At 53.0% G+C, this 26,771-nt stretch overlaps 1 protein-coding gene and 1 long non-coding RNA gene across 2 annotated transcripts; one reads left to right on the top strand and one right to left on the bottom strand.

The window, feature by feature from the left end:
• Positions 1–10,291: 10,291 nt before the first annotated feature.
• Positions 10,292–12,050, top strand: TLNRD1 (talin rod domain containing 1). The gene has a single exon (XM_059179837.1). It carries the CDS (start codon positions 10,308–10,310, stop codon positions 11,394–11,396), a length of 1,089 nt encoding a protein of 362 aa, XP_059035820.1. The 5' UTR covers positions 10,292–10,307; the 3' UTR covers positions 11,397–12,050.
• A 1,351-nt stretch (positions 12,051–13,401) lies between these two features.
• Positions 13,402–26,239, bottom strand: LOC131835514 (uncharacterized). Its single transcript, XR_009355213.1, has 4 exons — positions 26,157–26,239; positions 25,782–25,971; positions 20,835–20,956; positions 13,402–13,596 (listed from the first exon to the last, which is right to left on the bottom strand). It is a non-coding gene; the product is annotated as an uncharacterized LOC131835514 (long non-coding RNA).
• Between the last annotated feature and the right edge of the window lie 532 nt (positions 26,240–26,771).

The following is a 26,771-nucleotide window of genomic DNA, read 5'->3' on the forward strand; positions in this document are numbered from 1 at the left end:
GCCCGTCCGCTCGCGGAGGCCTGGCCTCTTCTCCGTGCCGCGCAGGCCACGTCCACCAGCGCCGCCGGGGCCTCCGGGAGCCCCGGACAGCGCCTCGCGGGGCCTCGCCGTGCGGCCTGCGGGAGCGCCCGGAGCTGCCGTCCTGGGACCGCCTGGGCTCCGGGGAGCCGGGCCGGTGTGCGCGGACGCCGCCTCTCCGTCTCCCGCGGCCGCCCTGCGCGCGCGGCAGGTAGCTCGGCTCGTCCGGAGGCCTCGCCTGCACGCGCCGGGCGCTCGGTCCAGCCGGCCTCGCAGGGTCGCCGCCCTCTCTGGCACGCGAGGACCCCCCAGCGCCCCCCCCCCCCAAAAAAAAGATTACTTTTCATTTTTAGGACAGTTTCAGTATTTCGTCTGATTTTAACCCAGTACTGTAGGCTCGGACTAATGCCTTCCGAGGCTGGATCATTTTGGTGTGTTTGCTTCTTGCGGTAGAAGAGCCCGGGCCAGAGATGCGTTCGCTGGTCTTTCTCTCCGGGTTTTAACCACGCAAGAAAGACACGAATCACTGACCGCAGTTGTAGGATACTCGACAGGACGCAGGTCCAAGCGTTCCCCTCCGCCCCACCACGGTACCCCAGCGTCGTTCTCTGTGCATCACAAACCTCAGCAGGTCACTGCAAACGGGGTCCGTTCGAATTTCGCGGCATGGACCCGTATGTCTACGGCAGAGGGGACGTACTGGTAAGCATGTTGGCTCCTGAAGTGTCTTCCACTTCGCAACAGGACAGATGAACTTCCCTTCTTCGTTCTTCAGTAGGTATAGCCTGCTTCTCCATTAACACACCAATAGTTTATTCCCCTATTACCCCCACCCCCGTTTATGGACACTTATTACCAATTTTTATGCTATTACCAAAAAAAAAAAAAAAAAAAAAGCCACAATAAACCTCTTTATTCATGCTTTCTATTATGGGCTGAATTGTATCATCCCCAGACTTCCTACGTTGAAGTGCTAATCACAGTCCCCCAGAATGGGACTGTGTTTGGACACAGAGTCTTTAAAGAAGTAACTAAGTTAAAATGAGGTTGGGAAGATGGGTCCCAATGCACTATGCTCTTCTACGAGAAGAGATTAGGTCCCAGTCCTATAGGGGAGAGACATGGGAAGACACAGGGAAAAGGCGGCCGTGCACAGTGAAGGAGAAAGGTCTCCAGAGACACCAACCCTGCCAACACCTCAGTTGGGGACTTGCAGCCTCCAGAACAGTAAGGAAGTGTGTGCTGCCGTTGAAGCCACCTGCTCTGTCACGCTCTTACGGCTGCCCTAGCAAATAAGTAGATCCCCACTTCCTAGGATTAGACTCCTAAGCTGCATGTAACAGAAAACCGCGCTCCTTTTAAAGTGGCTTCGACCAGAGAGAGGGCTTTGTTGTCAGTGTTTCATTTCTCTTGCTCAGAAGTGGTTGGAAACAGAAGCCCAGGGGGCTGGTCCTGTGGCTCCTCAGTGTCCTGGCGCCCAGCCTCCTCCTTACCCCGCCCCACTCTACAGGCGCGGTGTCTCTCCTCAAGTTCACTGCGGGTTCCGCGATGGTGACTGGAGCCCCTGCGTCCAGAAAGTGGAAGGAGAGGAGCTGTCAAGGAGCCCACTTTTCTACCGAGTTCGCTTCCTTTAAGCAGCCTGCTCGGTTCTGCCTGTCTCTGGCCAGAGCCGAGCCCTGCAGAGAGAGAGGAGGCTGGGAGACTGTCTTCTAGTTGTATACACTGTCACCCCAGATAAAAGCGGGATTGTGTTATCCCGGGAAGAGAGGAGGTGGCTGTGGACGTGTCTGTGCCTCCCTTTCACCCTGAGGACAATTGTGTGTGGATTCTGTCCCGCTGCAGAGCCGGGTGACCTTGCCTGTCCCCACACATGCATCTCTATGTATACAGACCATGACATGTTTTTACTGACATGGAGCAGAGACTCTAAGAAAAAGAGGGTTTTTTTTTTCCTTTTCTTTTTTTTCTTTCTTTTCTTTTCTGAAATCATAGGGGAAATGTCATAAGCTTTCTCCCCAGGGCACACGGCTCCACCCAGTGGCTCGAAGCCCTGTCCCGGTTCAGTCATGGCTAAAACACATGAGCAGCTGTGGTCGGTCATGTGCTCTGCTGGGAGGGGTCCCGCTGGTCATTTATTTTGCCAGCTGCCAAGCGAAGGTGCAAAAGTGTGGAGAGTCCTGGGCCACAGAATCTGGTTATACGGGGGGAAAGAGGGGGAGAGGGTCATTTAGTGTTTCACAGAAATTCTTGGGATCATATTAAAAAAAAATTCCACGGCTACTGACTTTCATCGAAGGAACAAATCAATTCAGTTTATAATCCTCTGATGTGAAAACAACTGGGTTGATTTTTCACTGTCACCATGTTGGTGTTTGGAAGTTGACTCAGTTCAACTTTCAGTGAGAATTGATCTATCGAGGGCCTGCGGTCCAGCAGGTGAGGCACTGCTGGAAGGATTAATGTAACAGGGTCCCCGCTTGAAAGAGCTCGCGATGCAGCGGAGGAGATAAAGGATACGCAGTCGGTGTCGTGCGGGTTCCAGGAGGTCAGGACCTGAACGGAGGATCTGATGGTAATAATATCCCCGTTTTAAATAAGAGGAAATGCTGGTTTGGGAAGTATAGCATTCATCAGAGGTCCTGGGTGCCTTGGATGATAAGATGTGTCTTTCTTCCATGTGGCACCCACTGGGGTAATCGCTGAGCCGGTCACATCGTGAAACTGGGCAAGAGCCACTGGAAAGGACGCTGGAGGCAGGGGCGCTCAGATGGGACGAGAGAGATGTGCCCAGGCCCGAGGCAGTGCTGGAGGGCAGGAGAGGAGGGGAGCCCAAGTGAGAGGGACGGCACGGTCATGGGCTGAAGGAAGCCACGAACTTCTCACTGCTTGGGGGTTTAATACTAACCCCACCTCCAAGTGGTTCCGTGACTGCAGATGGTAGAATCTCACATCCAGCCGTCTGGATAATCTGGGTTTATCCTGGCTTGTGGCACTCAGCAACAGAGCAGGGAGGCCTGGCCTGGGGGCTGCAAAAAGACTTGCCTGCGGTGTCGGGAACCAGGCAGTTGTGATGTTCAGGATGCTGAAAAGCGGGCGCCTGTGACCTAAAGGATACAGCGTGGTTTTGGAGACTCTGGTGCACCAAACATGAACCATTTAAAGTTTGAATCTTTAAATTCAGTGGGAGGAGGGTCCAGGGGGTGGAGCTAAAGTGGACATGGGAAGACCATGGCTCTTTACCATCTTCACTTGGCTACTTCTGAATCCAGTGCAAGGAGAGGCAAAATAGAGTCTCCCGAGGTTTAGCTGCCCCTCAGTTTACTCACACGCAGCAATTCCAGATTTCCAGAAGAGACGTGACTGCCCCAGAGTCCACCTCCGACCACCTGATGATTTGTGAACAAAAGAGTAGGACTCGTCTAATGAGACAACAGTTAAAACCCGTGTTTGCCAAACACGGTGACAGTAAGTTAAAAGGCAAAAAGTACATTAAGCTCCGACGGGGTAGAGACAAACTAGCTTACAACTCAGCAAGAAAAAGACGAACTCCCTGGCCGAAGAAGGGGAAAGGCCACACACACTCTCTTTATTTGTGCAACATCAGTCCATGGCCAACATCTACATGAGCAAAAACTGCAGAACCTCACTAGGTAGTGAAGAAATGCAAATTCAAACAAGATATATAAGTTTACCCGTCATCTGGGCTCGAATATAAATTCAAGTCCTGTGCCCTGTTGACAATGCTCAGGAAATAAGCAGACCCGTTCGCTGCCAGGGGTACAGTCTTTCTACATGAGAATGAGGTGAAAAGTATCAAAACCCTAAAAAAAAAAAAAAAAAAAGTCCATGATCTGGAGAATCTGAAAATCGCCCTGGAATTAGCAATTCTGCTTCCAAGAACGGACTCCAAGAGACAGACGATGAAAACAAGAGTACTGCAAATAAAATCGAGCACTTACCACGTGGCACAAAGTCCCCTGAGTCCTTTAGATGTATGGTTTCATTCGCCCCTTGTCATAATCCTATGTCCCGCTTTCCACAAAGCAGGAGGACCTGACATGCTCAGTGACTTCAGACTGTGAAAAACCTACACGTACAGACGGCAAACTGCAGCCCATTTATGCAATGGAAAACATCACAGTCGTTACCTAGGATCCACAGGTGTTCATCTGTTCATATTAGAAATGTTTGTTTGAATTATTAAATAAAATTATAGAACAGTATTAAAATCATACAGCTATGCATATGTCTGCATAGGAAAATAGCCCAGTTATGTCTCTAATGGTTTTCTCTAAGGAGTGGGATTTCAAATCAGTTGTGTTTTAAAAGGGGTAAGACACATGTAAACACAGGGATGCCCCTAAACATTGTAGGGGAAAGAAGTCTAATTTCAACTAAAGTACTCAGAACAATACACTTAATTCAAATTATCCCTAATACTGCAGTTGCCTTGAAACCTTCAGGATCAGACCGGAATCTGCTAGAAGAAAATGTAGGACTTTTTTTATCTGTGTCGTCTGAGACATTCCCTACACTTTGTTGGCACAGCGATTTGCAAAGACAGTCAGTGAACTCACGATCTGTGTTTCCAGAAAATCATCTCCCTGGGCTCTCCACAAGCTAGAAGAGAACTGGGGTGAACACACTTGCTAAGCGAATAGGCCTTAGGCCTACGCTTCGACCCTAGAGCCATGAGCTGTAAATCCTGACCACACCCACGGGCCATGTCCCTGCCATGGGATGGTGAACGTCCGTGACTTTGTGTCCATGGCTGAGCAAGAGCTGCGGCCAGCAGGATTTGGGTTCAACAAAAGCATGCCTTTCTTGCAAAGAATGGCCAACAGCTTAATTCATTTTTTTATCTCTTCCACAAAATTTATTGATGACCACACAGCGCACTGGGTGTGGGGGACGCAGGGGACGGATCAAGTCCTCATCCTTAAAGAGGGGCCGGGGTTGTGGGGAAACAGTACCCCGTGCTAAGGGCCACTCTATGCATTGGGCACACCAGGGGCAGAAGTGCTGGAGAGGGGCGCCTGGGTGGCTCAGTGGGTTAAGCCTCTGCCTTTGGCTCGGGTCATGATCTCAGGGTCCTGGGATCGAGCCCCGCATCGGGTTCTCTGCTCGGCGGGGATCCTGCCTCCCCCCCTCTCTCTGCCTGTCTCTACTTGTGATCTCTCTCTCCTTATCAAATAAATAAATAAAATCTTTAAAAAAAAAAAAAAAAGAAGTGCTGGAGAGTCTGTATTGGGGTCAGGGAGGCTCCACGTGGAGGGAGACTGCGAGGCAATCCGTAGTTGCTGACTTCCTAGGTGCTGGGCACCCTGAGAGACAGAAAAAGAACTAGGCATGATCAGTGTTAGGAACTCTACTCTCAGGGAGCTGAAGCCTGGATCTTGGCATTTATCTTTTCTGTCCTGCAGAAGAATTCTGGAAAATACCCCTCGAGATCCTTTACCAGTAGGGAAAGGAGGTAGAAAATTTACCTGTGAAAGCAACCTCCACTTCTACGTAGGGATCTCTGATGAGCTAGACAGGAGAACATTCCTGGTCTCCCAGATCTTGGGAGCTGGGTGCCCACGTGAGCCTCTCCTGGTCAGCGGCCCGCACACCGGCCTTGCTCTCATACTCAGCTTCAGATGAACAGAGAGACAGGCCAGAGGGAAGGAGTGGGGGCGGGCAGGGGGATGGGGAGCATGCGGGAGGGACGGGTGAGATCCTCCCTAGGTGTTCTGATGGGCTGGGAGCAAGATACACCAGAGAGCAAGGCGACAAGCGGGGTGAGGTGGTAGGGGTGGTGGGCGCTTCCGCTGAGCCGGCGCTAAGCTCGGAGAAATGGCTAAAATGGAAAGTTTTATGTAAGGAATATAGAGCCACAATTCAAAAAAGAAAAAAAGAAAAGCCAAACCCAAATAGTGTTCATAGCGCTATTTAATACCTGCTCAAAGTCCAGGGGGTGGACACACCTTCTAGAATAAGCGAGAAAGGAGGGAAAGCCCATTTCCCCAATCCCGGCTGGCCCAACCTGTCAGTCCCACCTGGCCTCCCGGAACCCAAACCCTCAACCAGCTGTCTTTCAGTATCGGGCTCCTTTCTTTGTTAAATTCCCACGAAGCCAGGCCGGGCACTGAGAATACATTCTCCAGGGGCCGTGCTATTTCCTACTGGCCCGGGCTTCCGCTTGTCTGCACCATCCACTGTCCCCCCCCCCCCCCCGCCCCCCAACCCTTCAGCCCGTGGTAGCAGCTTCTCTCACCCGATTTCCACTGTAATGAAAAGCACTTCGCACAGTACCTTGGGTTCATGTTATATTTTCAGAGAGGGTCGGAAAGGGTAACGAGTGAGGTTTCTAAACAGATACCCCGATTTCCAGGGACTGGAGAGGCACACACGGCCGCTCTTAACTTAGCTGGACTGCCATATGCTACAGCGACAAATCACCGAGGGTCTGTGGTGTGACTCAGGGCTCCTGCCTGGCTCCTGTCGAATGTCCCGTACAGGTCAACACACCGTGCACTCCAGCCGCTGGGCTTACGGAGGCCCCACCGTCTTGGAGCTGCACCCTCTAGAACCGTCTCCGAGTGCTTAGAGCAGGGCAAGAGAGAATGGAGAACCGCAGATCTGCTTTGCGTTGCCTTGGCTGAAAGGAAGGCACATCACTTCCCTCCCATTTCATGGGTCACAGCTGACCACGTGACCCCACCCACTTGCCCCGGGGCTGTTCCGTGTGGCCCACTATCTCTGAGGCAGCTCCTTTCCTCCCTGCGGTCACCATGCCAGTGACGACTTTGTGACAACTTGCTTGTGCGGCTGTGTTGCCTCTCTGGGCTCTACCCTTTCGAGGACTTCATTACTTTGCTGTAACATGGGTGCCTAGTGTAGGGGCTGCTGCACGGTAGGTGTCCAGTGTTTGTGGACTGAATGGGCCACAACAGAAAGTCAGGTAACTTGAAAGGAAGGTGGAGGCAGTCCCGGGAAGGGTCTGGGTAGGAGGAGACACCAAGAAAATAATTCTGTAAGTTTTTGTTTTATTTATTTTTTTTTAAGATTTTATTTATTTATTTGACAGACAGAGATCACAAGTAGGCAGAGAGGCAGGCAGAGAGAGAGGAGGAAGCAGGCTCCCCATCGAGCAGAGAGCCCAATGCGGGGCTCGTTCCCAGGACCCTGAGATCATGACCTGAGCCGAAGGCAGAGGTTTAACCCACTGAACCACCCAGGCACCCCTAATCCTGTAAGTTTTTAAAGTTAATGCAAACATAGTAGAAACTTCTACGCGTGACCAGTTCCTCGAGGGGTACAAGGTGTCCAGCAAAGAGAAGACACATATACAGAAGGGAGACAGCCCCCCACCCCGGGTTCCAAGTAGCTTTGGGGAAAAATCCCAATCCTAGAGAAGCTTCATGAATCCACTAGGTATGGCGGGAAGGGTTTGACTTGTCCTAATATGTTTTTTGGAGCTATATAAGAATAGGGTGCTTTCCTGGGTTACCACGTTAGGAGTTTGATCAGTCCACCCGGTTTCCAATCATAGAAAACTAAAAGGGCTTAATCCTACATAATTGCTGCTTGTTGAGAAAACCGTCTGTTTTATTGGCCCTGGCTGCAAAACAAGTGGGTTCGTCTAGATTCTAGAAATATCCAAGGACACTCTCTGTTCTAAGTCGGGTGACTACCCATTCAGGTCTGTATCTGTTTTTCCTGGTTAACTTTTTAATAGCATATTTTATAATTCACTCTCAGAGCGGTTTCAGTTTGGACGGTAAATTGCAAGGTCATCTTAGTAACAAGTGATATTAACTGGCTGGCTGGAAAAAAAAAGGTGACCGTGGGCCCTAGGAAGGGACAGAGGAACAAACATTTCCGTTGGCTGACACACCCAGCTGGTGCTGGGCACCTGGAGGGCCTGTTTCTGGACTGAGAGGTGCCCCCCCCCCCCACCCCAAGGGGAGGAAGCCCAGGTGCTTCAACCACTTCCTGAAGGGCAAGGTCTGGGTTCAACGAAAAAAGGTCGGGAGTGGGCTCCTCGCCGGGCCATCTGCTCTCCTCCTGTCCTTAGGAAGGAGCTGGAGGCATCAGCAGATCAGTTCCTTCTGCGTAAAACCGGACAGCGCGGTTTACCTCCAAAGGCTGTTCGTCTTCGTGAACAGTGGCCACTCTGATCCCATCGCCGCCGAACTGAAGACACAAGTTACGAGAACGCCCGCGGAGGGAGGCTCCTGATTCTCCCCGCTACTACTCCCGAGCCAGGGACTGGAGCAGTCAGTGCCCACAGTCTGACTTGGAGAGGAGGAGACGGACACTTGGGGGGAGGGCTTGCACAAGGTCACAGAGCTAGACGGCTGGAGAAAAGGCTGACCCCAGGAAGTCTGGTTCAAAGCCCGCGCTCCAAGCACACGAGGGGCCCCGAGCCGGCTCTTCCGACTCCCTAGCAAGTGCTCTCCTCGGCCCACACAGCCCTGCAGAATCTACCCCCCCCCACCTCACCCCACCCCCGCGGAGGAGGCCACGCACAACAAAGGGCAGGGCCAGAGCTGGCGAGCCCCGCCCGGGTCCCGCAGAAGGCGCAGAGCGGCCCCCGGCACGCCGCCCGGGCACGGGGGGCAGCGTTCTCCTCCCTTAGGGGCAGAAACAGTCCCCTTCCAGACTCGCTCGCGGGGCGGGGAGGAAGCGCGGAGTCCGGGTCCGGCCCGGGGTCGCCGCGAGGCCGCCGGAGGCTGCGCCCCGCGCCCCCCCACCCGGCGCCGTGCGCCCAGGGCGGCCCCCAGCCCCCGCCCGCCCCCCACGGGACCCCCGGCCCGCGCCCGCGGCTCCGCGCTGGGCGGCGGCGTCCTCCCGCAGCCACCCAGCTTCCCGGGGGAGGAGCAGCGCATCGCGCAAGCATCCGGGAGCGGCGGAGGGGGCGGGAGGAAGGGCGAGAGGAGGAAGCGGGATTTAAACGAAAGGCGGTGACGCCACACAAAAGATTTCTATAGGCTCCAGGGAGGTGACGGCCGGGCGGCGGCGGCGGCGAGCCCGGGGGCGAGGCGCGGACGCGGGGAGGAGGCGGCTCGGGCGGCCCCGGCGGGCGGCGGCGCACCCACGGCCCGCGCCGAGGAGCAGCCGCGCGGGGAGAGGAGGCGGGCGTCTTCCCCTCCGCCTCTCGGCCCCCGCCCTTCCTTTCAGTTTCTCCCGGCTCGCTCGGAAGTTGGAGGTTGACGAAGATGGCAGGAACCGGGGCCCGGGCGGGTGGCCGCCGCGCCGCGGGGACCTTCTGAGTTGGCGCGGCCGCCGGGGAGACGCGCGCCGGGCGTCCGATGCGCAGGGCCCGGGGTCTCGGGAGAGCTCAGCCGCGGCGGGCCCCAGGCGACCAGGCGACCGGGATGGACTCGCGCCCACAGCCAGCGGCCGGCCGCGGGGCGCGCGGTCGGGGAGGGCGTGCCGCCTCGGCGCCGGGCCGCGCGCTGTGAGCCGGCGAGGCGGGAAGGGGCGGCCGCGGTGGCCGGCGCGCCCGGGCGTGGCGGGCGGGCGAGCGCGCGAGCGGGGCGGCCGCTGTGCGCAATCAGTGCAGCCTCCCGCCCGACTCTGACTCGGCGCGGCCGCGCCAGCAGCGGCCACACCCTCGGCTCTGCCGCCGCCGGCGCCGCTTCCCGAGAGCAGGGGGCAGGAGATGCGCGCCCCGCGGCGCCAGCCCCGGCCGCCGTCGCGGGCAAGTGCCGCCCGGCGGGGTCAGGGCGCCTGAAGCCCACGTGCGCCGCCGAGCCCGAGGTGGCTGACAGCAGAGCCCGCCCGAGCCGCCGCCCGCGCTCCTCCCCGAGGAAGGGATTTTGATTTCAAAGAAAGGAAGGAAGGAAGGACAACTCCCAGCTTCCCCCCCCTCCCGCCCTCCCGCTCCGGCCGGGCCGGGCCATCCATGCCCAGGAAGGCGGCGGCGGCGTTGGCGGCGACGGCGGCCCAGCAGAAGGGACTTTCCTGGCAGCCCGGCGGCGAGGAGCGCGCTCCGTGAGTTTGCTGTGCCCGGTTCATGGTTCCTGCAAGCCCTCCAGGAGGCCGAACGCTGCAGCCCCTCCCCGCGCCCCGAAGAACCTCCTGCGTCCTCTGGCCCCCGGGCCCGCCCCGCGCCGCCGCCGCTCGGGCTCCGGCAGCCGCAGCAGCCCAGTGCCCTCCGCCCGGCGCGGTGGATGGCATGATGGTGCGGGGAAGGCACCGCGGCCCTGGCCAGCTGAGTCGCGACGGCCGCGGGGGCGGCGGCAGTGGCAGCGGCGGCGGTAGCGGGATCCCCAGCGGCATGCCAGTGCCCCCCGGGCGCGATGGCTAGTGGCAGCGCTGGGAAGCCCACTGGCGAGGCGGCTTCTCCGGCTCCTGCGAGCGCCGTCGGGGCGGCCTGCTCGCAGCCGCGGAAGAGGCTGGTGTCCGTCTGCGACCACTGCAAAGGCAAGATGCAGCTGGTGGCCGACCTGCTGCTGCTGTCGAGCGAGGCGCGGCCCGTGCTCTTCGAGGGCCCCGCCTCCTCCTGCGCCGGGGCCGAGTCCTTCGAGCAGTGCCGGGACACGATCATCGCGCGCACCAAGGGGCTCTCCATCCTCACCCACGACGTGCAGAGCCAGCTCAACATGGGCCGCTTCGGGGAGGCCGGGGACAGCCTGGTGGAGCTGGGAGACCTGGTGGTGTCGCTGACCGAGTGCTCCGCCCACGCGGCCTACCTGGCGGCGGTGGCCACGCCGGGCGCGCAGCCCGCTCAGCCGGGCCTGGTGGACCGCTACCGCGTGACGCGCTGCCGCCACGAGGTGGAGCAGGGCTGCGCCGTGCTGCGCGCCACCCCGCTGGCCGACATGACGCCGCAGCTGCTGCTGGAGGTGTCGCAGGGCCTGTCGCGCAACCTCAAGTTCCTGACGGACGCGTGCGCCCTGGCCAGCGACAAGTCCCGGGACCGCTTCTCCCGCGAGCAGTTCAAGCTGGGCGTCAAGTGCATGAGCACGAGTGCGTCGGCGCTGCTGGCCTGCGTGCGCGAGGTGAAGGCGGCGCCCAGCGAGCTGGCCCGCAGCCGCTGCGCGCTCTTCAGCGGGCCGCTGGTGCAGGCCGTAAGCGCCCTGGTGGGCTTCGCCACCGAGCCGCAGTTCCTGGGTCGCGCGGCGGCCGTGAGCGCCGAGGGCAAGGCGGTGCAGACCGCCATCCTGGGCGGCGCCATGAGCGTGGTGTCGGCCTGCGTGCTCCTGACCCAGTGCCTCAGGGATCTGGCGCAGCACCCCGACGGGGGCGCCAAGATGTCGGACCACAGGGAGAGGCTGAGGAACTCGGCCTGCGCCGTGTCTGAAGGCTGCACCCTGCTATCTCAGGCTTTACGGGAGAGGTCTTCGCCCAGGACTTTACCGCCAGTGAATTCCAATTCTGTGAATTAGCACCCGCCCCCTTCTTTCTTCCACCCCAGACTAGAGGAAGATACTTACTGTCTGCCCTCTCCATGTATACCAAAGAAATCCCAGGGGAAGACCCCCCCTCCATGTCGGATGCTCCAGAGGAACCTTCCAGAGAGCGGGGCCATGCGCTCCGACGACACTCGTGGGCGCGGGGGGACCCACTGCCCACCTACGCACACCCAGCAGGGACCCGGAGGTGGCACCCAGCCCCGGCCCCTCTTCTGGAGTTCCTCCACTAAATTTTCTTACCAATTGGGCAGGAAGGAGGTCATGGGTTTGTTTCTTTTGGGGTCCTTTTTTTTTCTTTCTGTTTTCTGTTTTTTCCTAATTAAAAGAAAGGTTACCTCAGTTTTCACTCCTTAGACATGGATGTAGCTACCTTTTTTTTTTTTTTTTTTTTTTTTTTTTTAAGCAATCGTGTTGGATTAGGCGTATACTTGGTGTGGAAAGAGTATGACTTTGCCATGTGATTTGCAAATGGGGGGAAAGCTACTGTGAGTGTGTTGTTTTATTTTTTAATTTACACTATAGAGTGATTCCCCCCTGCCCTTGCCCACCCCCCACCCCCATGTCAAGTTTTTACCTTGCATGTACTGGAGTATTTATTTCATTTATTAAAATGTTATGTTTCTCAGATGGCCCTTTGCAATTATTGTTGATTTTCAATAATTGTAATAATGTTGCATGCTGCATGGGTCCCTGGAGGGGGTAGCAGTGTCTCCCCGCCTTAGCCCTGTCTCCCTTTTTCCTCGAGGGTGATCTCTCTGAGCAGCCTAGAATTGGAGAACACTGTTCTTGGAGAGGTGCCAGGGGAATGATTGGCAGTAGGTACCATGCCGGGGGTTGGGCTGGCAAGTGGAGTTTGGTCTTGCATCTGGTTTCTCCTGGAAAGTACTTAAGCCCCACCCTTGTGTCCCACTGCTGTCTGTCCTGATGGACAGTGGGTCAGGCTGACCGGGGTCTGGTTGGTATTCTGCCTGTCTCTTTCAGATTTGGGCCCTTCCTAATCCTGCGTGGTACCCCACCCGTGCCAGGTCAGGGGAGCTGGTCGCTGGAGCGGGAAACTGGGCTATAAGCAAGGACCTTCAGGAGACTTTGCGGCCTCTTTTATGTAGGCAGGTCTCTTCGCACAGGACCCAGTCACTTGTGATTGTAGGAAGAAGTTCGCAGGGTTCCAGACTGTTTAAGAGAGGGAGGGGTGTTCTGGAAAGTGGTAGGAACCTTCTAGAGCCACAGCGTGGTTGCAGGCAAAGGGCTGATTTCCGTGACCTTGATCTAAGATCTGCTCTGGTTGGTTTCATATTGGAAGAAGGCTTTGTTAACTGACGTTTGGAGTTATTTTAAGGGAGTTTGTCCTTTCTGCAGACAGTTAAAAAAGAAAATTGGGGAGAGAGAAGTGTATAGTTTTACTGAAACTTGTTAAGTTTGGGACGTTTTCCCGCTGAAAGTATAACATTCTTCTTCGCAGGGCTTGCCCTGGGAGAGCCACATGGATAAAAACCCAAACACGCTTTAAATTTGCTCAGTTTACAATTCGTCTGATCTGTTGTGCCGGAACCTTGGTAGTTCCCGAGGCTCTGAGAAGAAAGTGTTTTTCACTGTAACATATAAGAAAGTCCTATTGACTGTTTTACTCGACTAGCTCTGTTTATTACAGGAACAACGTATTCAACATGTAAAGCATCTTTAAACCTGTGTTGGGTCAGAGTAGGATCGGGGAGCTGCTCTGAATTTGATGTTTGGAAAAGTCTTAAAGCGGTAGTGCACATACATTTCTTAGAAACAGTCAAGGGAGCTGTTGTTTCTCTCCTAGGGCCTGGTAGATTAAAAAAAAATTTTTTTTTAATTTAAAAAATGACAACGACCTTGAGAATGTTTCGTCCTCTACTCCCCAACCCTTTAGTCTGGGTCAGTCAGATTCAGAAACTATTTGGGGGGAGGAAACATAACCCAGTGCCAATGACAATCGTGCTTGCATTTAGGATTTGTTCCTCTTATTTATTGCATATACATAAGTAATTATACAGAGAGTTTCTAATTATAGATGTTCCTTTAGCCTATGTAGATCACAAAGAGTAAACCGAAAGGAACAAAGTAAAATAAAATTAGGGCCAGGAATCTGTAAATTTGGTGTTTGATGAAGACGAAAATGATTGCCAATTGTTCCTTGGACTCATTCCTTCTGCAGAAGCAATTTTCAGGACAGTGCATGCCAAAAAAAAAAAAGAAAGAGAAAAAAATTCGTCTTCCTTATCTACTTGGATGAAGTTAACTAGCTTGCCACCAAATTAATTTTGAAACTTCTTTTTGTCTTAGCCAACCGATCCTGGCTCTTCACACTTCTGTGTATTAAAGATACTGACTTGTAATATTCAAACTCTCTGTCCTCTGAAGTTGTTAAAAGTTTCGGTAGTGTTTTAACATCCTTCTCCCCCTGCCTCTGTCTCTAAGATTAAGAGTAGGATTTTTCTTCCAGCAGGTGGCTTGGAATGGATTCTTGTACTTTGTTCAGCAGGGCGGAGGAGACCAGATTGAGGCGCGTATAGCATTTCTGTGTATCTATGTTGCTTCGTTAGGCAAGGGGTCTGGGCCCAGGCCTTTGACATTTTATTTGACATTTTAGTTTCTGGTGCACCAGCTGGCTAAACTTGTTTTTGAAATAGCCTTGATTTTTAAAAAGGAGCATCTCAGATCTTAGTTCACAGGGCTTAATAAGGTCAGCAGAGATACTAAGTTCCAGGAATAAAATCAGAGTGGCCTGATTCTTTTTTTTTTTTTTTAATTAAACTACATTAGAGTTAATTTAAGACCTCAATCTTTAGGCTCTTTTGATTTCCTAGGGCGAGTTTTCTTACTTAGGCTTAATGGGCACCATCCTGACTGGGGATGTCGAAAACCTTCCTTTGGTCAGGAGAGAAGGAAATCATTATGGCTAAGTTGTGGAACAAAAGCCATTATTTATGACAGTGAACCCAAGTAAATGGGACAAAAGGCTTTCAAACACAAGACTTAACTAGAAAAGAGCTCTGTCTTTCCTCAGCTGTTTTAAACTTGGCCTTTTTCTCTTATTCGTTATGGGTTGATTTTGGGAAATGTAGAAGGTGTGTGTGGTGTGTGGTGTGTGTGTGTGTGTGTGTGTGGTGTGTGTGTGTGTTGTGTGTGTGTTGTGTGTGTGTTGTGTGTGTGTTGTGTGTGTGTGTTGTGTGTGTGTGTGTGGTGTGTGTGTTGTGTGTGTGTGTGTGTGTGTTGTGTGTGTGTGCATTCTTCCCTACCCCATCCTCCTCGTCACCTGAGTCATTTCTGATTCAGGGTCATGTTTCTCAAAAAAATCTAAAGACTGTGGCTGTGGAAGCATCAGTTACGTCTGACTGGTTATTTTGTGAGTATTTTCTTTTTAAACCTGGCATAGGGAGCTAACGCACTTGACAGTCTGAAACAGCTAATTTTAACAGAAGCACCTGTTTTTCAGAATGAATGTGACTATGGTAACGTGCAGATCAGGCAGAGATTTTGAAAAACGTCTGCCGCCGCCCCTTCTGGGTTCTGCTTGGTACGGAGCTCGGAGTCGGGGGAGAAGCCTGCAGCCTTCCCTATGCTTTCTGCCGTGAGACCACAGCTTGGTCCAGCACCATCTCTGGGTTTCCAGGGCGGACACAGACATTCGTGAGCACTCTTGGCAAATTCCTGTCTTGATTAAAATTTTTTTTTTTTTTTTTTTTTTTTTTTTTGCTTGAGTATGTGTGAATTGAATTGGCCTGTTTTTACCTAGGCAGGTCTTTCTTTCTACGGTCCTTTGGGCAGGTGAGTTGTCTGTTTCCATTTTAGTGATAGAGAAGGCTGAGACACTGGCGGTCCAGGTAGGATGCGGGAAAAGGGTGATACGGCATCCTTGATAGGCATTGATTTCATTGAACGGTACAGCCCTTTAGGCCAGGGGCTGGCATGCCTGGGACATGTGTGGCGGGTTCTTGAAGTGAACACATGTACGAGATGCTTGTGGCAAGTATCTGTACACAAGGAGTAAATCGTTTCTGGGAGGGAAAGTGAGAACGGGCAAATCCTTGCTGGGGACCAGCAGTGTGTACTGGGCACTGTGCTGCGCCCTGGGGGGTGGGGGGTGGGGACACAGCGACCTGTGAGCCACGGTGTCGCCCCCTGCGTAGATTCCAGGCCCTATCCCAGCCCTGATCGATCAGAAGCTCCAGGGGCAGAGCGGTCTGAATTTTGTCCAGCCCCGTGATGCTGAGGCACACCTGCCCTGGAGAGCTGCCGGTTTCCTTTTCTTCCTTGCCGACCCCGGGAGACCCGGGTGCTTCTGAATCAGGCGGGAACACAGCATTTCCGCAACTTTCTTATTTGCTCCGGTATTTGTTTGTTTGTTTGTTTGTTTCTTCCCCTCCTGGATCTTTTGAGTCCTTTTCTTCAGATTGAGAAGGTAATGTAGTCTCTCCTGCCAATTTGGAACGAGCAGGTTTTTCTCTTGCCTGGGTACGTTGACAAGGACAGAGTCCACCCCTCCTCCAGCCCCCTTTGAGATAAGCCGGAGTCACAGAGCAGTGGACTGGCCAGTTGGCTCTCCGCGCTCATGCACGTTGTTGTCTCTAGTCCTCAAACATGGGACAGACAGACACCCCTTCCTTCTCGGACTGTCCGAGAAAGAGCGCTTTGCTACTGAATTTCAAGGACTCGATTCAGAACCCAATGAGGCAGGCGGACTTGTGGGATGACCAAGTCTACAAAACGCTCAGGAAGTAGGTCCCTCACGGCCGTCATGCCCCGAGAATTGGGATGATCTCTCACAGCTTCCGTCCCCACGAGGGAGCATCGCCCAGGAGCTGGGGGGATAGTGCAGTCTTGGCCCCAACCCAGACCTACCCGGTGGGACTGTGCTCTTGGGCAAGGTCTCCAGATGGTTTCTGGGCACGTTGACTTTGAGAAGCACTGTTGCAGGAGACAAAGGTAGAGGCTGCGGGCTGTTCTTTACTGTGGGGAGCTTAGGCGGTTACGGTTAGCGCCTTCGCATGTGTTATGTAACTGGGTCCTTAGAGCAGTCTTGGGCAAGGTAGGCGGCTGTTACTGTGCATGTCACGTAAGCGTTTGTGCTTCTGTTCTCCTGTCGTGAGAGTTACGTATGAATGATGAATTCCGATGACGTGTGAGGCTGTGACGGGCTCCACTGACTACCCCACTCCATGAGGTCACCGGGAGTATGATCTCAAACCCTTTGTGTTAAAGTCAGTTTCCCCCAATAATCTTGCCTCCCCCTCCCCCCGACCCCTTCATCTGACCCAGCAGATACCCTGTGACAGGCTCCATAATATCCCAAAGATAAAGAGCATGGCCCTACCTCTTCCTCTCTTATGTTGGGTGGCCCACCTGCCCCGGCTCCCCGAAACATTGCATTAAGTTCTTTTTTTTTTTTTTTTTTTTAAGATTTCATTTATTATTAGAGAGAGAGACACAGTGAGAGAGGGAATACAAATAGGAGGAGTGGGGGAGGGAGAAGCAGGCTTCCCACGGAGCAGGGAGCCCGATGCGGGGCTCTGTCTCAGGACCCCGAGATCATGACCCAACCCGAAGGCAGACGCTTAACCACTGAGCCATCCAGGCGGCCCGCATGACATTCTTAAAAACCACAATAGCAGTCAAACATTTCAGAGTCCAGGGAGGAATTTGAATGCTCATTTAGATTTGTTAGCCTAATTTAAAAATGAACCCACTTAAAAAAAAAGAACCCACTTACCGATGTTCAACTTTTAAGTATTCACAGCTACATGTATTTGAGTGATGCAGAAGCAGGGCACAGACAGGGAGCTTTTAAAATCCTATGTTTCAGAAGGGACATGGATATGCTTGGTGCTCAGTTACCAAGTGGGCTGTCCTGTGCACTCCTGGAAGTTAGGGCACCGACTAAGGGTTCATGGTTTCTGACTGTGTTCTCCTTTGCCTGGATTTCAGGCCGTACTCAGGACACCGATCAAGTGAAAAATTACTAATTAATTGCTTTGCTTATATTATCAGTCAGTTTTGTTTTTTTTTTTTTTTTTTAGGAGTGTTTTATTTTAAGGAGACTCTATGCCAGTGTAGGGCTCGAACTCACGACCCTGAGATCAAGTCTCAGGCTCTGCCGACAGAGCCAGCCAGATGCCCCATCAGTCAACTTTTTTGGAGACCCCGACCAACGTCTCGCCTCCAGAAATTTGAGATGTGCCCTAGGGAACCTGGGCCACTCAGTTCTGACTGACACCCTTGCCATTTCGGCTTAGCTTTTAGTTAGATGACCTTCTGCTTCCTGTTCTAAAATTAACCGGCAAGCCATCTGAGCACCTCCCTATGGACAGGATTTTGGTATAAAGATTTCCTTGGAGGCCAGGTTCTCCCTGCCCGTTCTTTCTCTTGCAAGTCCCATGATACAGATATGTCTAAACGTGTAAATATAACTCTGGTCTTATCATTGGAATCTAATTTGTAAGGTGTGTGGGCATTTTGTGTTTGTGATGGTGTGGACCGTTGTCCATTGAACTGACAAGAGATCATCTTGTACATCACCCATCTCGACGATGGACACTTTACTGCCCCACATCTTCCAAGATAACAGCTCTTTAAGTGGAGTCTGCACTCTGGCTGTGAGTCCGATGTGGCTCCTGACCAGGGAGAGTCCCTGAGACATGGCTCTAAACCCAGTCTGGCTCAGCCCCCATGTCTCTGATCATGTAGGACAAAAAGAGAGGAGCTTTTGCACCGATACTACACCCAGAACTGAGGTTTTAAAGAGGCATTCTTCTAGGTGGTTCCATTCTAACACCTTTCTCTGGAGCTCACCCAAAGCTTCTTGCCCACGTGTTTCCAGAAACACTGGCCATTTTGGACTTCAGTAGGGCTTCTTGAGCCTGGGCAGCTGGGGAACACCTGTCAGAGCCCTACAGATAACCGATGAGGGCCGTCACAGAGGGTCAAGCAGGCTGATAATGATATTATATTTTTAGTTGGGCCTAGAACAGTGTCAGGTTTGGCAAGTCTGATGGTGAAACATTTCTGATTTAGCAAACACTTACTAGGCATCAGGGACAGGCTTAGGCAGGTTCTTTATATCTGCGTATTTAGGAGGAATGACCCAAAGCCACACGGATATTTTTAGCAACAATACTAAGAAGTTCCATCCTTTGTTGTCCTCAAGATTGACTTGAGACGCTGTCTTCCAACAGAGATGTTTTCTGGGTGCGCCATCCTTCTGTGTTACCTCTGCGTTCCCTCGCAAAAAATGCAGGTCTGGTAACACGTGGCTTTCAGAGAGCTCGTGGGACGCCAGGAGGAGTGAGTGAGCCCCACCATGACTTCCCAGGGCGCCTTCCCCTTTGGTTATGGTAAATGGCCTTGGGCTCACGGGGGCCGATTCCTTCTTGGACCAATGAGGATCATTCATTGCAAATGCCACAGGAAAAGGTCTTTCATGTATGTTACACATGAAAGTCTATTTGATCTTCTCCCATGTAGACGTGTCCATGAAATTCCGTATGGTTTCTACTTGTGTGAATTGTCAGATCGCAGGGCCGAGAGCCTGGATGTTTCTCAAAACATCTTCGTGGTTTGAGAAGCCAATGCTGCAGTGTCGGGAGTTCATATCGACTTTTTGAAGGACTTCATGATTGTCTGACTCCAACTGCTCCTCCTACGTTGTTCCTGGGGCTCACTGCTTTCTGGCTGAGAAGAGAATGGGTCCCGAGGGCCACAAGGAGTACAGGGTACTGATTACCTGACACGGCCTCGGGACACTGTGATTTCAGGAGCCTCCCCCTAGATTCTCCGGTGGTTTCCAACAACAGACATTTTTCATAAGGCTGATTTGGTACGAGGAGCTGGGACCGTGGAGCTGAGCTTCGAGGGTAGCACAGATGGTAGGACAAATGAGGGGAGACACAGATGAGCACCAGAATGTTATGTTCATGAGGATGCTCTAGTCTGGGTCTTTGGCTTTTAGGGACCTTGTAGTTCCTGGATTTGATCAAGTGGATCTGTTCTTTTTGATGCCCAGGAAGGCTGTTGGTCTCAGAACTGGTCTTTCCCACCCTTTGTGCCAGGTGAATGCGTGTAACTTAACGAGGGGTTTCACTGAATCTCTTTTCTGGGTGGCCAGAGGGACGTGTTCAGGTGCAGGGATTTCAGGTGCCTTAAAGAGTGGGCTTGATTCCAAGGCCCGGGGGTCATTTTCTTTTCACTCGTTAATTTTGAATGGAGTTGCTGCAGCATGTAAGGCTGTGACTGGGCGTGTCTGCCCTCCAGGAAGCAGCTTTCTTCCCTGCCCCCGCCACCCCCTCCCCCATTCAGGTTGTTCGCCTGGCCTTGGACCAGGAGCCCCGCGTGCGGCCAGTGAGGACAGCTTGCCTGCAGAGCGCTCCTGGGCCGGGCTCTTGGATCCCGTGGGCCACCGGGAGTGGAGCTGGGCCACTAGGAGTGGAGCTGGGCCACCTGAAGATGCCTGCGGTGGGAGCGCAGGCTGGCCGATGGACTGGGAGCCTTCCAAGTGAGTGGAAGAAAAGCAACAGTTGGCACTTTCTGAGCCCCTATGATGTAGGGTAGGAACTTTACGTTGTGTCCTAGTCTGCAAAGCAGCCCTTCCAGCTGTGAGAGTGCTCCCGTGTGACAGAGGAGGTTGCTCCCTGGGACCAGCCCCCCTGGATCACGAAGCCAGCAAACAGCAGGGTGCAGTCGAGAATCGGGGTCTTCCTGTTGGAGCCCAGCGTCCTCACCCACGAGACGACAGCAAGAAGGAATTTCTAGGATGGAACCCGTCTGCCCTTTAAGGTGGCAGTGCTCTCCAAACCTGTTTTTAACCTCACTCGTAGGACAGTTTCAGAGGGGGGGGGGGGTTCCCCCTTGAGCCTCCCATGAGCCATTAGACTGAGTCCCTCTTGGGCCAATTAAATGGGGCCCCGCATGCCCAGCGTTCCCTCGTCAAGTGTCAGGGAGAGCTGGTCACACGGACAAGGGGTTTCCCACCCGCTGCATGACCCTGGTATCCGGGACGCTGCTTGCAGAAGATCGACCTTTGCTCTGCCAAGTGACCTGTACTTGAGTTTCTAGAACGCAAGCATCTTTGTTATCTGCCCACGCAAGCATCTTTGTTATCTGCCCAGGGTCCGTGGCTGCCCCACTGACTTTAGGATGAAAGCTGGACTGCTGGTGGAGAGGCTTCCATCGTCTGGGGTCTCCCAGCCCCTGCGAAGTACCTTCCAGCCCAAGTCACACCTGCAGACTTCTTCCATTATCACGCTCCCACTTGACCTCCAGGCTTTTGCATGGGGCGTCCCTTGGACCCCTCCTCCTGCACCCTGCCCCCCCTTCCCCCCACTCTTCAGCCTGGGTGACAGCTTCTCCTGCGATCCCTAGAGCACCCAGTACTTGCCTGCCGGTAGCACTTACGTTGTTATAACTCTCTGTTTACTCCTCCACGGCCCCGTCTCTGTCGTTTTCGGGGGGTCGAGTTCTCTTTCTCTCCAGTGACGAATGCAGTTGCCTAACACACTAAACCCCAATAAACATTTCTGGAAGAACAAATGTAGGGTCCCCGTTAGCGCGTTCTCTCCCATTCTCCTTTCTAGGGCCTTTGGCTCCTGCCCCTCGCCCCGGCTGCCCTGTGCAGGCCCTAGCCCGGGTCCTCGCTGGCCTTCACCTGGACACGGGTCTGTAATGAGACCCCCGGGCTGGAGCCTGGGTCCCACGCCCACATCAGGCTCTCATTCTCTCCCTCCCGGTGCCTTTGGTGCAGCACAGCCAGGCCCGGATTGCAACTTCCGGTAATCAGTATTCGATGCATTCATTGAGTTCCAACAGCATACCTCTGGGCTGGGCACCCAGAGGCCAGCACCAGGCCTCGATGGGCCTGTGGCCCTCACCTTCCATGGCCCCAGCCCGAGCCGTGCTCCAACCTGGTGGGCCACCTCGCTCTGCATGGGACTTTGCTGGCTCCCATGGGAATGTCTGTCTCATCCGCCTGAACAACTATTAACCCCTTGAGCTCCAACAGTGTCTAGGGGCCTAGGAGGGGCTCTCAGGGCTACAGGATGGCTCTGTTCTGACCCTTCTGGTTCTTTGAAGACTTTCCGGAAATTTGGGTGGATTCCAAGGGGGATCCTCGAGGGGCCCTTGCCGGACCAAACTTCCTTCTCTCGGGTGCTCTGGTTTCCTTGGGGCCTCACCTGCGGGACTGGAGGGCGGTTTGGTGGTGATTCTCCTCAGCCTCCTCGGGGTGGTGTTGGACCCAGAGGCTGAGGTGGAAACGGAGCACCGGCCCGGGAAGGGAGGCTTTTTCCCACAAGCTGACTGAGAACCGTCCTCCCTGGGGAGTCCTTGAAGCCGGCGTGAGAATTCACCGAGGGAGGGAGTCCTGGCTTTCAGTCCCGTAATTGTTACAATGCAAAAATTACTCATGACTTTCCATAATCAGGTTTGGGTTGTAATAGTGTCCGGGAGCTGAGCTCTGGGCTGAGCGCGCCGGGGCTCCTGGGACTGGAAGCCGGAGCCTCGGGGACGAGAAAGGGGCGCTCTGCCAAAATCTCAGTGCGGAGACGAGAATGAGAACCCTCCGGAGGCCCAGCTCCCAGCAAATGTGCACTGGGGCCCCTGGGCTCGATTTCCATCTCATCCCTACGGTTAGAATAGTTTCACTAAACTTGTTTTTCTTGCTTTTTTAAATTTCCTTGCCTTTGATTGTTGACACTACCTAAAAATACAAGATTATGGTTATCTTAACAAATTAAAGGCATTGTTTTAAACAAAGGCATTATATCTACTTAATTATTTAACTTTCCTTCCAGCCCCGACATTCCGGTTTCCATGGAGCAACAAGCAGATAGAGTTCCCATGGCCACGGGGAATGGCCGTAACAGGTTCCACAAAAACCGAAAGGAGCTGCTCATGTCCCCTGACCAGGGACCCGAAGAGTGTTGGTGGGGGCTGGCAGTCCTGGGGTGTGGCTGGGGCCTTGCTTGGGACCACCCAGCTTCTCTCACCCTGTGATTTGAAAGAAATCCTCGACGAAAAGAATAATGGTTTCCATGGCCCCTCTCAGCACACCCACAAACTTGTGTTGGGGCTCAGAGACACCATCTAGGGTCCTGTTCTCCCCGCACGACGAGGGATCACCACTCCCCCGGGGTCAGAAATGCAGGTGTGAGAGGTAAAATCTGCCTGCTTGTCTTTGCCCCTCCCTGCCCTCTCCCCAGATGCTCCCCGAAATGCTTCCTGTTCAAAGAGATTAGCTCATGGCAGCTGGAATCAGCTCCCGGACCTCTCCGAACAACACTGCCTTTAATGTCCCCTAGGGGGGCGCTTTCTCCGCTCACTGCCTGACCCCGTCCGCAGCGGACCTCCTATCGAGTGTGTCCTCCTCAGTGTGCTGGAGCCGATCCGAGGCTCCCAGAAACCTGTTCTTCTGCTGGGCGTGGATGGTTGAAAAGAGGACCCACTCTCACCGCTCAGAGAACAAATGCTCCTAGAGGAGAAGCTGCGTTCCAGGAGCCGTGTCCCGCCAGGCTCAGAATTAGGGTTTTCTGGGGCAAAACATATTGGAAGAGAAACCTGGACCCGAGGCCAGCTGAATTTGGTCAGCTGGCCTGCCCTCTGCCTTTGTACTAATAACCTTGTTCCAGAGCACTGACTTCAGGCCTCGCCCGCCCCCAAAGGGAGGACGTCCTGGTTGGTTCCCAGGCAGTCCGCCAACTCATAAGTGAATGTGACAAAAAATTATGGAGATTGTGCCCAGTTCCTTGTCCCTTAGGAGAGAAGCACTTTGTTGCTCTGAGTGGTGGTGGAGTTGCCCTGGGGAAAGCGTGAGTCAGGCTGGCCCTGGCTTCTGTCTTTTTAAATGGGGGCTTCCTGATGACCATTCTTAAGGACATGCTGTGGCCTGTCATTGTGTTCAGGATTGAAGACTGGGAAATAGGAGAGTCATACTGAGGACAGGAGGAGCTAAACCTCCCAGCCTGCAGGGCACAGAGGTCCCGAGGGAGTTGTAACAGTTTGGTGCTGAAGGTTACAGCAGTGCCTGGAAGTTTCAGTTCTGGTGCGTTTTGGAAGGCTTTGGGTATTACGTAACGTCCTGGGGAATCGAGCACGGGCCTCCGTTGTCACCCAGCTCCGTGGCTCGCTGGTTGAGGACCAGGGCCTGTCTGTGACAAACGTTTCACCAGGCAGAGCAAAAGGGAAAAAAGAGATGGTGAGATGTAAGGTCCCTGATGGAGACCTTCACGGACTTTCTTTTTTCTGAGATTAGATCCTTCTTTACTGGGTTAAAATGTCATCTTCTAAAAACAACATGTCAGCTGGTAGTTGTTGTAAGTTTTCGAAGTATCATTGCGTTGGAGAATGGGTCCTGCATTTTATTTTGGTCCTTTCCACGTTAGAAACAAAATGACCGTGTGCTCCAGAACGTCCAGGTCTGAGAGCCGCCGGCCATGCCCGCCCACGATGTGTCTGGATTCCTATGGTGTCTCTTTCACAATGTGTGTGAGTTAGCGCAATCATTTTTGGAAAAGCAGATGTAAAAATACTTTTGAAGGTGAATCCAAGCAAAGAGGCATTTTCAGGAGTAGTACTGTGTCTCGTTATAATATGCCTTTTCCTAACTTTATTAAGAAGCCTGTCCTCGATCAAGCGACAGGGGTTCCTATGACTGTATCACTCAAGGCGAAGAGAACCAGGACCCTGGTTCTCAAACTTGAGCACGCCTTGGGATGACCTGGAGGACTGACTTACTTGACACAACTTGGGACCTACCCCTGGAGTTTCTGAGTCAGTAGGTCTGGGGTGGGGCCTGCAAATGTACCCTTCTAGAAAGTTCCAAGGTCTGCTGCTGCAGCTGGTTGGGGCCATACTTTGAGAGTCCCTAGAAGCAGACCCCTGATTCTCAACCTTGGCCACATGCTGGATTCACTGATGCTTGGGACCTGCCCCCAGAGCGGCTGACTCAACCGCCTGGCACACCTCAGGCACTGGGATTTAAACTGGGCCTCAAGTCATCGGCCAAATTTGAGAACCACCAGACCAGGTACCGGATTGAGTTCCGGTGATCGAAGTGAGCTAATCACAGAAGCTTGTTGCTCACACGACACGTCCAGCATGAAATGAGGGGGAAGAACGGAGCACTCTGGTCCACGCAGTCAGCCCAGTGCCAAGGCTGGTGCTGTCTACACTCTCCAGAATGCGTGGTCTCTGTGCCTGCAGCAAGGGAGAGCTAGCCTGCTGGTTTGTGGTCGATTTAGCCTAGAGATGGCACCAAGTGCTCTGGGACACAGGTGACTGGCCGGAAGTCGTCACGTGCCCTCATTATATGGGGATCTGTGGCTGAGATAGACCAGTAGCTAGCTTTTGGGCAAAATAAATTTCTCTGTCACGATAATAATTCCTTGGTACCCTGAGATCTTCTATGGACCTAAGCACACACTCTTTTAAAAAGCAGCTTCTGAATTGTTACTTTTAGAGTAACTTCTTTTTTCTGTTGTAAAAGGTTGACCCACTGTAGATAATTTAGAAAAATCCGAAGATCCTAAGGAAAAGAAATCCCCCTATGACCCACTCCCTAGGGATAACCCCTCTTGAATTTGTGGCCTGTATCTTTCCAAGTATTTTTTTCTACACATATTCTTTAACACAGTTCATTGTTTAAAAAGATTATTTTGTAACCTGCTTTTTAAGTTAACATTCCCCATTTGGTTGAACTTAACTAAAATGTTATTAAAATACAATCCAACGCCATCGCGTAAGTATACTATGGTGTAATTGGTCCTTCCCTCCTAGTTAGACACTTTAGTTGTGCTTTGTCAGTAGTTTACGTTTATGAGTAGTATTTGCATGGGCATCTTTATGAATGACTTTTTTCCCCTCCACATTTCTGATCACCCCCTTGGATGGATTTGTCGAAATAGGTGAACAGGTTTATTTTAAGCTCTCTTATTACTGTACAGAAAGTGCCTCTAGCCTTAGCAACACACAGCAGTACAGGGCATTGGTGAAGAAATGATTGAACTTGGTTCCTGCCTTCAAGTAGCTTGGAGGCTGGTTGGGGAATAAGACAGAAACACGAGTAGCTCTATCCTCAACGAGAAAGACAACTATTGGGGTACCTGGGTGGCTCAGTTGTTAAACATTTGCCTTTGGCTCAGGTCAGGATCTCAGGGTCCTGGGATTGAGCCCCACATGGGGCTCCCTGTTGGGCAGGAAGCCTGCTTCTCCTGCTTCTACTCCCCCTGCTTGTGTTCCTTCTCTTGCGGTGTTTCTGTCTGTCAAATTAATAAATAAAATCTTAAAAAGAGAGAGAGAGAGAGAGAGAAAGACAACTACGGTTATCTCCACAAGTAGTTTCCAACATACCTTCCGGGATTTGGACTCCTAGGAGGAGGTCTGAGTGCTCCGTGGGATTCCGGAGTGGAGGAGTCTGGTCTGAGTTGACCTTCGCCCTGCTCTGTGACCTTGGGCAAGGTGTCCCCAAGAGGCCTTGGTGTTCTTGTCTTGAAATGAGGTCATCAGATTAGGTCGTTTCTAGCGGTGCCATTCTGTGCCCCTTAAATAGTCAGAGGGTGTGGGTAAGCATGAGTGTATACTTTCCTTTTTTAAATGTCTAATTACGTCCAGCAATCTGGGACAGTTTCCCTGGGACGTGCCGGCAGGCAGTGAGGCCGCTCCGTCCGTTTCCACCCAGGGACTCCTTGGTGCACCTCCGCGCAGGCGGAGCTGGGCCCGGCTTACCGCAAAGAGGAGCCGAGGAATGCAGAGCTTTGGGAGGGAGAAACTTTTTCAAGGAGGAGAAACTTGTCTGGCATCGGAAAGGAGGACGTTAATGGTAACAGTGTAACTAACCCACCAGCCGTGGGAGGCACCTCGGAACTCATGACCCACGTGATCTCATGCAAACCTTTTCAGGCTGCGGGAGGTGAGGGTTTCCTTCCCGCTTGATGGAGGAGGAACTGGAAGTTCAAAGAAGGACATTAACTGCTTTAGGGTGTCGTCCCGGGGAAAGTGAGGTCATAGCCTAAATGCAAAGAAAAGCAAAATAAGCTAATTCTTGTCTTTTGAGTTTGAAGGCGGAGGTCAAGGTCAGAATAAGGGCATTTTGTGAGGTTTCTTTAGACGGGTAATTGTGATCACAGAGCTTTCAATCTTAGGTGCCACGTGTCTAAGGGAAGAGCGTCCCCTCACCCATCTGAACCCCAGTGGGTGTTGCTTCCCCAGCGTAGGTCACCGGTTCACAGGGATGATTTAAGGCACTCTGGCCGGACCTCGAGTTTGGAAATGGAAGAAATTTGCCTTTGGCACCATCTTCTTTGTAATTCAGCATCCTGGTCCCGGGTTCTCTAGTTTCTT

This window comes from Mustela lutreola, chromosome 7 (assembly GCF_030435805.1).
Source record: "Mustela lutreola isolate mMusLut2 chromosome 7, mMusLut2.pri, whole genome shotgun sequence".
Lineage (NCBI taxonomy): Eukaryota > Metazoa > Chordata > Mammalia > Carnivora > Mustelidae > Mustela > Mustela lutreola.

Excerpts from the sequence above, each read along its gene's own strand:
- TLNRD1 (XM_059179837.1), top strand. The coding sequence starts at position 10,308 with ATGGCTAGTGGCAGCGCTGGGAAGCCCACTGGCGAGGCGGCTTCTCCG.